Source organism: Lithobates pipiens, unplaced genomic scaffold, assembly GCF_037356315.1.
Source record: "Lithobates pipiens isolate NorthernLeopardFrog02 unplaced genomic scaffold, aLitPip1_a1.2 Scaffold_16, whole genome shotgun sequence".
Lineage (NCBI taxonomy): Eukaryota > Metazoa > Chordata > Amphibia > Anura > Ranidae > Lithobates > Lithobates pipiens.
Window position 1 is genome coordinate 622,869,568 of NW_027507748.1, and position 14,089 is coordinate 622,883,656.

The 14,089-nt window shown below is 37.9% G+C and overlaps 1 protein-coding gene across 1 annotated transcript in view; it reads left to right on the forward strand.

Moving 5' to 3' along the window:
* RXFP2 (relaxin family peptide receptor 2) overlaps positions 1–14,089 on the forward strand; it is a 489,744-nt gene that overhangs the window by 364,675 nt on the left and 110,980 nt on the right. The window contains exon 4 of the mRNA XM_077484098.1: positions 5,992–6,097. Coding sequence (XP_077340224.1) covers positions 5,992–6,097 — 106 coding nt within the window. The remainder of the gene's footprint in view (positions 1–5,991; positions 6,098–14,089) is intronic.

A 14,089-nucleotide genomic window follows, 5' to 3' on the forward strand; every position in this document is an offset into this window, starting at 1 on the left:
TTCAAACTCCTTTTCTTACTTATGTGCTCTTTCAATGGTTGAAGATTAAGATATTTAGGTGATATTAAATCCTCAGTTTCTTTAAGCAATGTCTGCAGCTGATTTATTCACTTACAGTGACTTGCAAAATTATTCACCCCCCCATTGGGTTTTTACCTACTTTGTTACATTACAGCCTTTAGTTCAATGCTTTTTTAATCTGAATTATATGTGATGGATCAGAACACAATAGTCTAAGTTGGTGAAGTAAAATTTGAAAAATATATACATTAAACAATTTTTCAGGAATAAAAAACAGATACCTGGCTTGTGCGTATGTATTTGTCCTCTTTGTTATGAAGCCCATAAAAAGCTCTGGTGCATCCAGTTAGCTTCAAAAGTCACATAGATAGGAAATGATGTCCACCTGTATGCAATCTAAGTGTCACATGATCTGTCATTACATATACACACCTTTTTGAAAGGCCTCAGAGGCTCCAACACCTAAGCAAGAGGCACCACTAACCAAACACTGCCATGAAGACCAAGGAACTCTCCAAACAAGTAAGGGACAATGTTGTTGAGAAGAACAAGTCAGGGTTAGGTTATAAAAAAATATCAAAATCTTTGATGATCCTTAAAAGCACCATCAAATCTATCACAACCAAATGGAAAGAACATGGCACAACAGCAAACCTGCCAAGAGAAGGCCATACACCAAAACTCACAGACCGGGCAAGGAGGACATTAATCAGAGAGGCAGCACAGAGACCTAAGGTAACCCTGGAAGAGCTACAGAGTTCCATAGCAGAGACTGGAGTTTTTGTATATAGGACGACAATAAGCCATACGCTCCATAGAGTTGGGCTTTATGGCAGAGTGGCCATAAGAAAGCCATTACCTTCAGAATAAAACAAAATTGCACATTTTGCGTTTGCGAAAAAGCATGTGGGAGACTCCCAAAATGTATGGAGGAAGGTGCTCTGGTCTGATGAGACTCAAATTGAACTTTTCGCCATAAAAGAAAACACTATGTCTAGCACAAACCCAACACAGTACATCACCCAAAGAACACCATCCCACAGTGAAACACGGTGGTGGCAGCATCATGCTGTGATGATGTTTTTCAGCAGTCAGGACTGGGAAACTGGTCAGAGTTGAGGCAAAGCTGGGTGGTGCTAAATACAGGGATATTCTTGAGCAAAGCCTATACCACTTTGTGTGTGATATGAGGCTAGGGCAGAGATTCACCTTCCAGCAGGACAATGACCCCAATCACACTGCTAAAGCAACACTTGAGTAGTTTAAGGGGAAACATGTAAATTTGTTGGAATGGCCTAGTCAAAGCCCAGACTTCAATCCAATAGAAAATTTGTGGTCAGACTTAAAGATTGCTGTTCACAAGCGCAAACCATCCAACTTGAAGGAGCTGGAGCAGTTTTGCAAGGAGGAATGGGCAAAAAACCCAGTGGTAAGATGTAGGAAAGCTCATAGAGATTTATCCAAAGCGACTTGGAGCTGTGAAAGCTGCAAAAGGTGGCTCTACAAAGTATTGACTTTAGAGGGGTGAATAGTTATCCATATTGACTTTTTCAAAACATCTTCAAAGTTGTGGCATGTTCTGTAAATTAAATGATGCAAATCCTCAAACAATCCATGTTAATTCCAGGTTGTGAGGCAACAAAACACAAAAAATGCCAAGGGGTGAATACTTTTGCAAGGCATTGTATTGCGTATGCGGCTTCTTGTGCAGCAATAGAAAAACACAGCCCCATAGTTCAGTATGGCAAGAAACTCACCTGCTCCTCCCTTATCCTGCTCCTCCCTTCTTCAAGTTAAAAGACTGGCTCAAAACAGCACTGTCTACTGTTATCTCTTTCCTGTAAATACAGAAGGTTCAGGGGAGCAGCTTTGCCCTGTCTCTTATGCCTTGACACTGTGGCTGATCCAACTTCCCCCCGATTACCATCTTGGAGCTGTCTTTGGCTGTCTGTGGGCCCCGGAGGAGTACAGATAAAATTCCATCTCCCCATGTGTCCAGCATCAGTTGACCTGCTTTTGTAAGTACCATGATCCATTGTCCTACTGTTATGAACTATGCCCTAGCATGTCAACTGACTGTTGAAAGTGTGACTCTAATGAGGAATCTATTTTGATTTATATTGTGTACTAAATTCAATTATATTGATAGAAAAACAAAAAAATACAACACGATTGTTTTAAATGACACTAAGCTGCTGAGGAAGGACGTCATCATCCGAAACATGTCAGGCGTCATTTACAGCATGGACCCCTGCTAGCTTAAAACCTTCATATAGGGCAGCTAAGTTTCATGCCCATGCCTTATACTCAATATAATATTAATATCAACAATTTTATTAATCTTTTTTGATCTTGAAATTGTATAATTGTGAATATTCAATACATACTTTTTTTATTCACAATTGGTCTGTCATTAAAAATCCTGAGGGGTTATACCGTGCCTTCTGCACCAGGTTATCTTTTGTAGGATTTATGTTATAACGTTTGGGCACAGTACACAGGGGTGTTGGTTGATTTGCATAAGGATATTGATATATATTTTGCTAGTGTGACTATTTATATATACTCTTGTAGGCACCTGCCTACATACTATTCTGAGTCCAGTCTTGATCCAGCATTGTGGGCGTCCACAGGAGCTTTTCTCTCCTCTTTCTCTCTTTACAGGAGACTCTGCAGCAAGGAGATCCATAGGCTCCTGCTGCTGTCAGTAAAATCCTGTGAGCAGGGAGTGGAGGACAGGGCTTACTCACACTGTGTGTCTATAAATGCACATAGCCCAGCTTGAGTCCGCAGGAGTGTCCCCATAGAAAACGGCTTGCTATGGGGATATTTAAAGAAGAGAAGGAGGCAAGATCACCAGCAGGGACCCCAGAACAAGAGGTTCAGCAAAATCAATGTTTAGTATTATTATTTTTTTTTAATAGACTTTATGATCACTTCATAGCTCAATTCCAGTATTTTTGTTTATTGTTGTGCTGTGTCTTATATAGTCAAGAAGAGTTAGAAATTCCCTGGGGGGGGGGGGGGGTAGGCTAATAACAGTAAGTATCTCCAATAGACACAGAAACAGCAACAACAACAAAAAATGTGGGGATGAGTAAGAACTGCTGTCTTAAAATTTCTGCCCCAGTGAAACCAGTTTGACGAATTTTTGGTCCTGGTGACAACATTGTCAGGGAAATGACACACATTTAGAAAAATGTAAAAATGGTTTTAACTCTTCCCCACTCAATCAAAAAAATTTTTTTTAAAGTTTTGGCTTGCGTTTTTGTGTTTTGAAGTGGCTGGTGTGCAAGAAGGTAATCCAGCTCATCTATATCATTTTCACAGCCTCTTTACCCTTTTCATTTAATGGACCACGATATTTTAACAAATAAACTTATGAGAAGATTTCCATAAACCAGTGTGACAGGAGTCACTTTGGGCAGGGGGACTTGTGGAACCCAGCTTACCTTGGAGAGCTCTGGAAAATCAGTGTCCAGCTCCCATGTCCCCTCCTATGTGTAAGTGACCTTGTGTCCAGTCGGGCATAGGGTGACTGAGAACTCCAGTTGCATCTGCCTAACCCAACTCACCGTACAACCATACCAAATTCAGCATTTCCTTTTGACGCTGTTGTTCTGGATTCTGTGTGTGTGGTTTGTGCTGAAGAAGTGAAGAGGCTCCTTTCACTTGGGACATGATCTTTGTCACCAATATGCTTCACCTTTAAGACTGCTAGACTCTTGTAAGAGTAGTTCACAGACCATTGCTAAATAGTTTGAGGTGGGGTGGGGGTTATTATGTGCTTGTATGGGACTATTTCTGGGTATATTTGCCTGATGTGCCCTGGTCCTTCCTTGTGACACTGACATTGGAAATAACACTGTTTTCACTGACCATACAGCACTTTGTTACCCAAATTAAGGTGTGACTGCTGTCCCATGTCTCTGGGGGCAGGGCAGAGAAGGAAGGGTAAATTCCTCTAGCAGCCTCTCCTGCTATTAAGGTAGTCTATTGTTCAAATTTTGATTTCCCTGGGTGTCCCTTATTGCTGATTGGACAGTTTACCCCACCTTGGATCAAAGGTAAGGGGAGTTTTTCCCTGATGGTATACCTGTATACCTGTGTACCTGTGTTTGAATAAACTGTTTTAATGTTTTTAACCCTATACCAAGTTATGGCTAGTGAATGGTGGGCTAAAGGGTCTTGGATCATGTGGTACCGGATAGAGGAAGCATTTACAGTGGATATAGTCCTGTTCAGGATGGGGGTCCTTCGCAGCCAGCACTGCCCACCTTCCTACCTTCCTCTACTAAAACTCGACTGGCAAAAATCAATCAATCTTTCTTTTTCCATACTTTCCTCTCCCCGCCCAGGTCACACTAACCACTGAGTTTCAGAGCATTCACAGTCCTTTTTAGATGTGCCAAGTCACTTTAACATTTAAAGTGGTTGGTTGAAAACACTTTAAATAATGACTGGTGTCTTGAATTTCTTGTGACCTGACAAATAAATGGCTTCTTTAAATTTCATGTATGCATCCGTTCATAGCAAATCCATTAAAGATTAGGTTGGACTATGCACTTTTTTACAGCATTGGTAATATGATGCATCTTTTGAAGCATGTGGCAGTCACAATGGGCGATTTTTCCTAAAACTGGTGCACACAGAATCTGGTGCAGCTGTGCACAGTAATCAATCAGCCTCTAACTTAATTACTTCCCGTCTGCGCTATAGTCAAATAGTGGCTGCAACGCAGGCATACTTTGCCGGGAGGCCATCATATAACATCCTCCCATGCTCAAGTGGCCTGCTTGCCCCCTGCAGGGAGTGCACAGCACGCTCTGTGATCAACGAGTCGATGAGACTTGGCTGATCACGGAACAGAGTAAGGGATTGATCCCGACCCCTTACCACGTGATCAGAGGCGGTAATCGACTATTTTTTCTCCTCACTCTGATAGCTTTAGAGAGACATCGGTCCCGATTAAGGAGAGTAGCCACCACCTCATCTGTGCCCACTTGTGCCACCTGCCAATGCCACCTACCAGTGCACATCAGCGCCACCTATCACTGCCCACGGTGCCACCTATTAGTGCCCACAGTGTCACCTATCAATGCCACCTATCAGTGCCAATCAGTGCCTCATCACCAGTGCTGCCTTCAGTGTTACCTACCAGTGCTCATCAGTGCCACCTATCAGTGCCCGTCAGTGCCACCTATTAGTGTCCATCAGTGACCATCAGTGCCACCTATCAGTGCCATCTATCAGTGCTACCTATCAGTGACACCTATCAGTGCCATTCAGTGCCGCCCATCAATGCCACCCATCAGGGCCCATCAGTGCCACCTTATCTGTGTCCATCAGTGCCCCATTTTTCTGTGCAGCCCATCAGTGCCCATCAGTGCAGCACATCAGTGCAGGTCCATACAGTTATCAGTGCCCATCAGTGAAACCTCATCAGCGCATATCAATGAAGGAGAAAAATTACCCGTTTGTAAAATTTTATAACAAACTATGAAAACTGTTTTGTTTTTTTCAACAGTTTCCGTCTATTTTTGTTTGTTTAGCAAAAACAACTGCCAGAAGCGATTTAATACCACCAAAAGAAAGTTATATTTGTGTGAAAAAATTATAAAAATTCAATTTAGGTACAATGTTGCAGCAGGGACCCCAGAACAAGAGGTTCAGGGCCACTCTGTACAAAATCCATGTTTATTTTTTAATAAAAAATAAATATACTTTATGACTTTTTTATAGCTCAGTTCCAGCATTTTTGTCTTGTCTTAGAGTCAAGAAGACTTAGAACTTCTGCAATATTTTATTTGTTTTTGCAGGCGCCTGTATAAAAGTTACTGTGCTACAGCTACATTGCGATGCCAGAAGTTAAATGTCATGATAAAAAAAAATATATATATATATATATATGATGTTTATAATGTACACTTTCTAATCTCAGTGAATATGATTACTGTCAATTGCTTCTAGGTCTCTCTCAGTTCCCAGAGATTTGTGAGTGCAAAGACACAGAGCTCGAGTGTGCAGAGGCCAATTTACAAGCAGTACCACAGGTGTCAAGCAATGTAACCCTTTTGTAAGTAGATTTCTAATTTCTATTAGCTTGCTATCATCTTAATAATTCATCACTAACAACCCTCACTAAAAGTTGTCCATCCTGTCCAGACATATCTTGCCCATCAGCATCTCTTCTCCCAAGAACATACACATAAATTATTAACAGGCAATTTTATTTTTGCTCAGTGTTAAAGTCTAATTGACCTTGAAACTCAATATCAGACTTGTCGCCTACTTAAAACGTACTGTGCTACAGTTACGTGTACCATATAACAAATAATGCAAGAATATGCACTGAGATTTACATTATATAATACTGTATGTTGTTCTACGATGTCCTCATGCATTTCAGCCCATCACTTTTTAAGAATTGTCTTTATATGAGAAGCTGGTAAAATATTAAAAGTTGTCTCAATATGTATTTCATTAAATTAAGAACTAATGAGTGAAGCATGAAAGGTGAGAACGTTGACCTTGTTCCACTGATAAAAAGCCCTCATTAAAGGTGATTAAAAGGACAAGTAACAAATTGATTTCCCAGTGGCAGATTGGCATAGGAGAACTCACGTAAGATATATACTTTGCATCAATTTGCCTAAATACAGGACTGTGTGGTTTAATAATAGCATGTTCTTCAAATTTTAATGAGCAGAGTTCATCAGTAATTTGCAGGGTTCCCAAATTAGAACAAGGCAAATATTTTTTAAACATAATGATTCCCTGCGTCACAGAAAAACCAGAGGATCATACAGACGAACAGTTTTCCTGATAGGGATTGAGTCCATTGGACAGATTTGAAACATGTTCTATTTCTAGGTCCGTTGAATTTTTTTAAAGAAAAAACGATCGGACTATCCCACACATGATCGGACTATCTGAAGGAATGATTCCGTCAGACCTAGTCTGTCAGAAAGTCCGAACATGTGTACGCAGCATTCAAAGAAAAATGAATAGTGCTAGGACATAGATACAACCAGGACTATTAAGTTGTAGTATGGCAGTGGGTGTACATAAAAAAACCAAATGAAAGAGCTTGCCCCCTTTCTGTCTCTCTCCTAAATTAGACATGTGCGCCGTCAAAAAATTGTTTTGTTTCATTCCGTTCCCTTTTGTATTAGCCATTAATACGTATTTCGTAATTCGTGTCCGAAATTCAATATGGATTCATACGACATATGAATTTTCATTAGGTTCGTTAACTTTTCGTAACAATTACAAACGTTTGTTATATTACAAACACTCGTTATGATGAATTTAACCACTTGCCGACCGCCGCACGACGATGTACGTCCTATTTTTGAAGAGGGATATCTCAGTAACGGCAGCATCTGCTGCCACAACCGAGATATCCATCTCTTCAGGCGGCGGTCGGCTGTACGATAACGGTGGTCTCCGCAGCGGATTCGCCGTGAGATTACCGCTATCAGCAGCGGGAGAGGTGCCACCCCCCCTCCCGCCGCCCTCCCGCACCTTCCGCCGCTTACCGGAGCCGTCGGTAGCGGCGGAGGCGATCGGATCCTTCCATCTGCTGGGCATAGAGACAAGTGAGGCTAAGATGGCCCCCACTCGTCTCTATACCATAGGAGGGCGGAAGCGACGTCAAAACGTCACTTCCGCCCATACCTCTTAAAGGTATATTTTTTTTTTAAATGTCAGATTTTTTTTTTTTTTTTTTTGCATTTTAGCCCAAATATGAGATCTGAGGACTTTTTGACCCCAGATCTCATATTTAAGAGGACCTGTCATGCTTTTTTTCTATTACAAGGGATGTTTACATTCCTTGTAATAGGAATAAAAGTGATCCATTTTATTTATTTTTTTAAAACAGTGTAAAAATAAATAAAATCAATTAAAATAAATAAGAAAAATTTTTTTTTTTTTAAAAACACCCCGTTACGACGAGCCTGCGCACAGAAGCAAGCGCATACGTGAGTAGCGCCCGCATATGAAAACGGTAGTCAAACCACACATGTGAGGTATCGCCGCGATCAGTAGAGCGAGAGAAATAATTCTAGCCCTAGACCTCCTCTGTAACGCAAAAAATGCAACCTGTAGAATTTTTTAAATGTCGCTTATGGAGATTTTTGAGACTAAAAGTTTGATGCCATTCCACGAGCGGGCGCAATTTTGAAGCGTGACATGTTGGGTATCAATTTACTCGGCATACCATTATCTTTCACAGTATAAAAAAAATTGGGCTAATTTTACTGTTGTCTTATTTTTTTATTCAAAAAAGTGAATTTTTTCCAAAAAAAGTGCTCTTGTAAGACCGCTGCGCAAATACGGTGTGAAAAAAAGTATTTCAATGACCGCCATTTTATTCTCTAGGGTGTTAGAAAAAAAACAATATAAAATGTTTGGGGGTTCTAAGTAATTTTCTAGCAAAAAAAACTGTTTTAAACATGGAAACACCAAGTCTGAAAAAGAGGCCTGGTCCTTAAGTGGTTAAAAAGCAAAAAATACCTTTCTCAGGTATTTCACAGGGGCTCCCACCATCCCTGTGCTGTGCTGACTTCCTCCTGGGGCTGTACCCCTGCTGTGCTCATTATGAGGTGCTCCCACCATCCCTGTGCCGTGCTGACTTCCTGGGTTTTTAACTTTATCATAACGAATAATCGTAATTATTATTAATAAAACGATATTAACGAACATTCTTATTTTGTCCGATTCTGAATCTCCCATCGACTACCAGTACCAGTCTCCCACTCCCATATTAAAAAAGGTCATTTTCCCAGCCCTCACTCAGCAGCAGAAGAAAACCTCTGATTGGTCAACAAAACATCAATCACATTTCCGTTGTAACGGAATTTGGATCTGAAATTCATCAACTAAATTTCTTAGTTCAGATACAATTTGGAAGCATAGAAATTTGTATTTCGGGTGCTTCCCAATGTATGAATTTTCGGAAATTCGGACCAATTTTCGATTTGTACGAAAGAAACCACACATGTCTATCTCCTATTAGACATGTGCAAAAGGAAAAAATGTGTTTAGTTTCGTTTAGTTTTAATTTGTTAATTAATTAATTTCGTTTAGTTATATTCCTTAAATTCTTTAAATTTATTTTCGTATTTCGTTTAGTTTTCTGCCGAATTCGAAAAATCGGTCACATTCGAAAATATTTCAACCAAATTCGAAAATATTTCTACCGAATTTGAAATGATTTCAACATGATTCGAAATTATTTCAACCGCATTCGAAAATATTTTGCGACCCGACTTTAGGGCCATGTATCCCGGGGTCACTTGGTGCTAGAAACCCCAAATTTGGATATGTTGTAGTGCTAGTTCTATTGTGTTTGCATACCAAATTTGGTGTTTCTAGCTATAAGTGACCCTGAGATATGTGGCCCCAAATTCGGGTCGCAAAATGTAATTCTCTGCTGCACAAAAGTGCTTGACATTTTGTGACCCAAATTTGGGGCCACGTATCTCGGGGTCACTTAGTGCTAGAAAACCCAACTTTGGATATGTTGTAGTGCTAGTTCTATTGTGTTTGCATACCAAATGTGATGTTTCTAGCTATAAGTGACCCCGAGATATGTGGCCCCAAATTCGGGTCGGAAAATGTCATTCTCTGCTGCAGAAAAGTACTTTCATATTGCCCATATCTGAGGTCGCTTGGTGGCAGGTGACGTGGCAAGTGAACAATCCACAACTTGGTCACATGGCACTCTTGGCCGGCCACGTGGCATTCGTGGCAGGTCACGTGGCACTCGTGGCAGGTGTTGTGGCAAGTGGACAATACACAACTTGTGGCAGGTGACGTGGCAAGTGGACAATACACAACTTTTGGCAAGTGGACAATGACATACAGCATATGCACTTGCCTTGCGATCAACATCCGTGACTTCTTCAATCAGACATGCTGACAACTTCATTGATACCATAAATATAAATGAAATAAGATGTGTGTGTTTTTGTTTTGCACTGGTACACTGCAAGTATGAAAAGTTGATTTGACAGATATATATAAGTAAGTATAAGTAACTAACCATCTTCCAAAATTTCTAATTCAAATCGAAAAGATTACAACAGAATAGAAAAAAAATTATTTAATAGAATAAAATAGAAAGAATATACAACCATCTTCTGAAATTCAAATTTGAATAGAATGAATTTGAATTTCGAATAGTATGAATTCAAATTTTTAAATGAATTAATTTTAAATTTGGGTAGAAAAGATTATAATAAAATAGAAAATAGACTAGAAAAATTATAGAACAGAACAGATTAGAATATATTATATTTTATTCTGTTCTGTTCTATTGTTTTTCTAGTCTATTCTTTTATATTCTATTAAAATCTTTTCTATTAAAATGGAAATCATTATATACTAAATTCGAGTTTCGGAAGATGGTTTTATATATATATATATATATATATATATATATATATATATATATTTCCGACATTTGAATTTCATATAGAATGAATTCGAATTTGAATAGAAAAGATTAGAATAGAAATAGAGAATAGACTAGAACAATAGAACAGAATAGAATATAGATACTATCTATTTCATTTTAAATTTTTTTGCAGATTACCATTTGTTTTAATAAGATCTCCTGCAGACTATTAGCATCTATTTCATTTTTTTGCAGATCTCCTGCAGACTATTAGTATCTATTTCGTTTTTTTTCACCAGATCTCCTGCAGACTATTAGCATCTATTTCATTTTTTTTGCAGAACTCCTGCAGACTATTAGCATCTATTCTTTTTTTTAGCAGATCTCATGTAGACTATTAAAAGCCATTTCACTTCTTTTTTTGCAGATCTCCTGCAGATTGTTCAATTTAATTTTTCTTTTTTTTTTGCAGATTACTATTCATTTCCATTAGATCTCCTGCAGTATATTAACATCTATTTCATTTTTTGCAGATCTCCTGCAGACTATTAGCATCTATTTCATTTTTATTTTTAATTTTTTTGCATTAGAACAGACATTTCCTTTAGATATAGATGCTAACAGTCTGCAGGAGATCTGCAAACAATGAAATATATGTTATTATACTGCAGAAAATCTGATGAAAATAAATAGTAATCTCCAAAAACAAATGAAATTGATTCTAATAGTCTACAGGAGATCTGCTAAAAAAATAGATGCTAATGGTCTGCAGGAGATCTGGTTAGAAAACAAAATAGATACTAATAGTCTGCAGGAGATCTGCAAAAAATTTAAATAGATGCTAATCGTCTGCAGGAGATTTTATGGAAACAAATAGTAATCTGCAAAAGAAATTAAAAATGAAATAGATAGTATCTATATTCTATTCTGTTCTATTGTTTTTCTAGTCTATTCTCTATTTCCATTCTAATCTTTTCTATTCAAATTCGAATTCATTCTATATGAAATTCGAATGTCGGAAAGAAATATATATATATTATAAAACTACCATCTTCCGAAATTTGAATTTAGTATATAATGATTTAGATTTTAATAGAAAGTTTTTTAATAGAATATAAAAGAATAGACTAGAAAAACAATAGAACAGAACAGAATATAATATAATATATTCTATTCTGTTCTGTTCTATAATTTTTCTAGTCTATTTTTTATTTTATTATAATCTTTTCTATCCAAATTTAAAATTAATTAATTAAAAATTTTGAATTCATACTATTCGAATTGTAAATGTATTCTATTTGAAATTTAAATTTCAGAAGATGGTTGTATATTCTTTCTAATTGATTCTATTAAATTATATTTTTTTCTAATCTTTTCAATTTGAATTAGAAATTTTGGAAGATGGTTAGTTACTTATATACATCTGTCACATCAACTTCTCATACTTGCAGTGTACCAGTGCAAAAAAACACACACATCTTATTTCATTTATATTACTTTTCTGCAGAAGAGAATGACATTTTGCGACCCGATTTGGGGCCACGTATCTCGGGGCCACTTATAGCTAGCAACAATTTGGTATGCAAACACAGTAGAACTAGCACTACAACATATCCAAATTTGGGGTTTCTAGCTCCAAGTGTCCCCGAGTTATGGGGCCCCAAAGTCGGGTCGCAAAATGTCCAGCACTTTTCTGAAGCAGAGAATTACATTTTGTGACCCGACTGTGTTTGCATACCAAATTTGGGGTTCCTAGCTATAAGCGGCCCGAGATACATGGCCCCAAAGCCGGGTCGCAAAATGTCATTTTTCTAATTCGTCCGAATTTCGATTTGTAATGAAACTAAATGCACATATCTATCTCCTATTAGCATAGCAAAAGCCTGCTCCCTTGTCCTAGAGACTTATTATGCAATGGTAAGACATGTATCAATCTTTGTCAACCTCCGCACCTACACACACACCAACATAAAGCCAAACTACAATAGTGCAATCTTTACATTATATCTAAAGCCCAAACTATTTTACTTTTGGATACAATAAGGGAATAGTTGAAATAGTTGAAAGTTTTTTTATGTATCCCACTGAGAGATTTCTTTTCACATCCTGTCCTGAAACTCAATACAAACTCAAAGGAAATGTCTCCAAAAGTGAGGGAAATCTCCTATTAAACAGTTCTCATTGTCACCAGAAAAAGTGTGTGCATTGGAAATTATCCTCTTCTTTTCTGTTTCAGTAAACAACAAATAGTGTATCTCTGCTCTGGCCTAAAATTTGAACTGCTGCAACTCAAATCCTGGAATAGGAATAGAAGCAAAACAAAATAGTAATGGTACGCTGTTCCTTTAAAAAATTAATAAACTGATGCGGCCTTATACTATAATAACAGGCACAGTGAATTAAATCCACCTAATTAATTGAATCTTGTAACAAATGATGAATCAACTTTTAGGTAAATGTGTACATAAAAAAACTCTGCTCCGAACAAATAAAGAGTAACGTGCACAAATAAATCTTAAATGCATGGATCATCCATTCCCAGTAGACAACCGTTTTGTGTAAATGTGTCCGGCCGGAGAGTACATGTACCGTCATCTGAACTGGCTGGATGAGTGATACCGCCGCTAGACATACTGTTCATGCTCAAATTTCCTAACCTTGATGTAAGCGTAACTTTTACCTTTTTAATAAAATGGCTGGCTGTTTTACGCTATGAGGCTTCTCCCTTCTCTATATATGGTTCCTAGACATACAGAGTCTATTCTTACAAGCATATGGAAACATGTTATATATGAAACTTCTATATCTGAGACATCCACACCTGTGATCATTTTCTCACAAGCTACCTTAATCTCTCTTTGATAGGGATCCATCTCGACTGGTAAGAGGCCAATTTTTCTCTTGACTGACGGAGCACTTTTAATTTTGTGGTCACGGTACTGATTTGATATTTACACACTTTTATTGATACATGCATCCTCTCCTAAGTGTGTGGACTTGACATATGGACATTTTCTCACTGAGATTTTTTTCATTTGCACACTTGTTTTTTATATATATCATGCATTTAATGTAAGATTTATTTGTGCACTTTACATTTGTAGCATTTTTTTATGTACACAGTTACCTAAATAGTAAATAAGCGATATTGCGCTAAGTGCATATAAAGTAAACCAAGTGACACAGATGATCTGTGACCAAAAGCAGCTCTTACAACAATGTACACTTCATAACAAAAATTTAAATCAAAACATGTAGAGCTGTCAAACCATGACCTTAATGCAAAAAACATCTAATATAATGCAATAAAGATGAAAATGTGAAAAATGAAAAAAGGAAAAAAGAAAAATTATTAGTAGCCCAAATGTCCCAATTCCACATCATAAAGTGAACTCAAAATGTGTGCTAATCCAATGTTCAATTTGTGAAGACACCCGATGCTCCCCACAGGATATACAGGGTAAGTATATCTGCTTACCAGATTTTAAGACCCTCCAGGGTCTATCTGCGCATTAGTGAGCTTTCACCCCTCACTATGGGCTCAACCACATCCACTACCCAACCTGCTTAATTGTATTCCACAGGTGTATACCCCACAGTTATCATCAGTCAAGGAAACTTCAGAGTCCGGTCAAACGTTCATCATATGAAAAAAGAAGATAA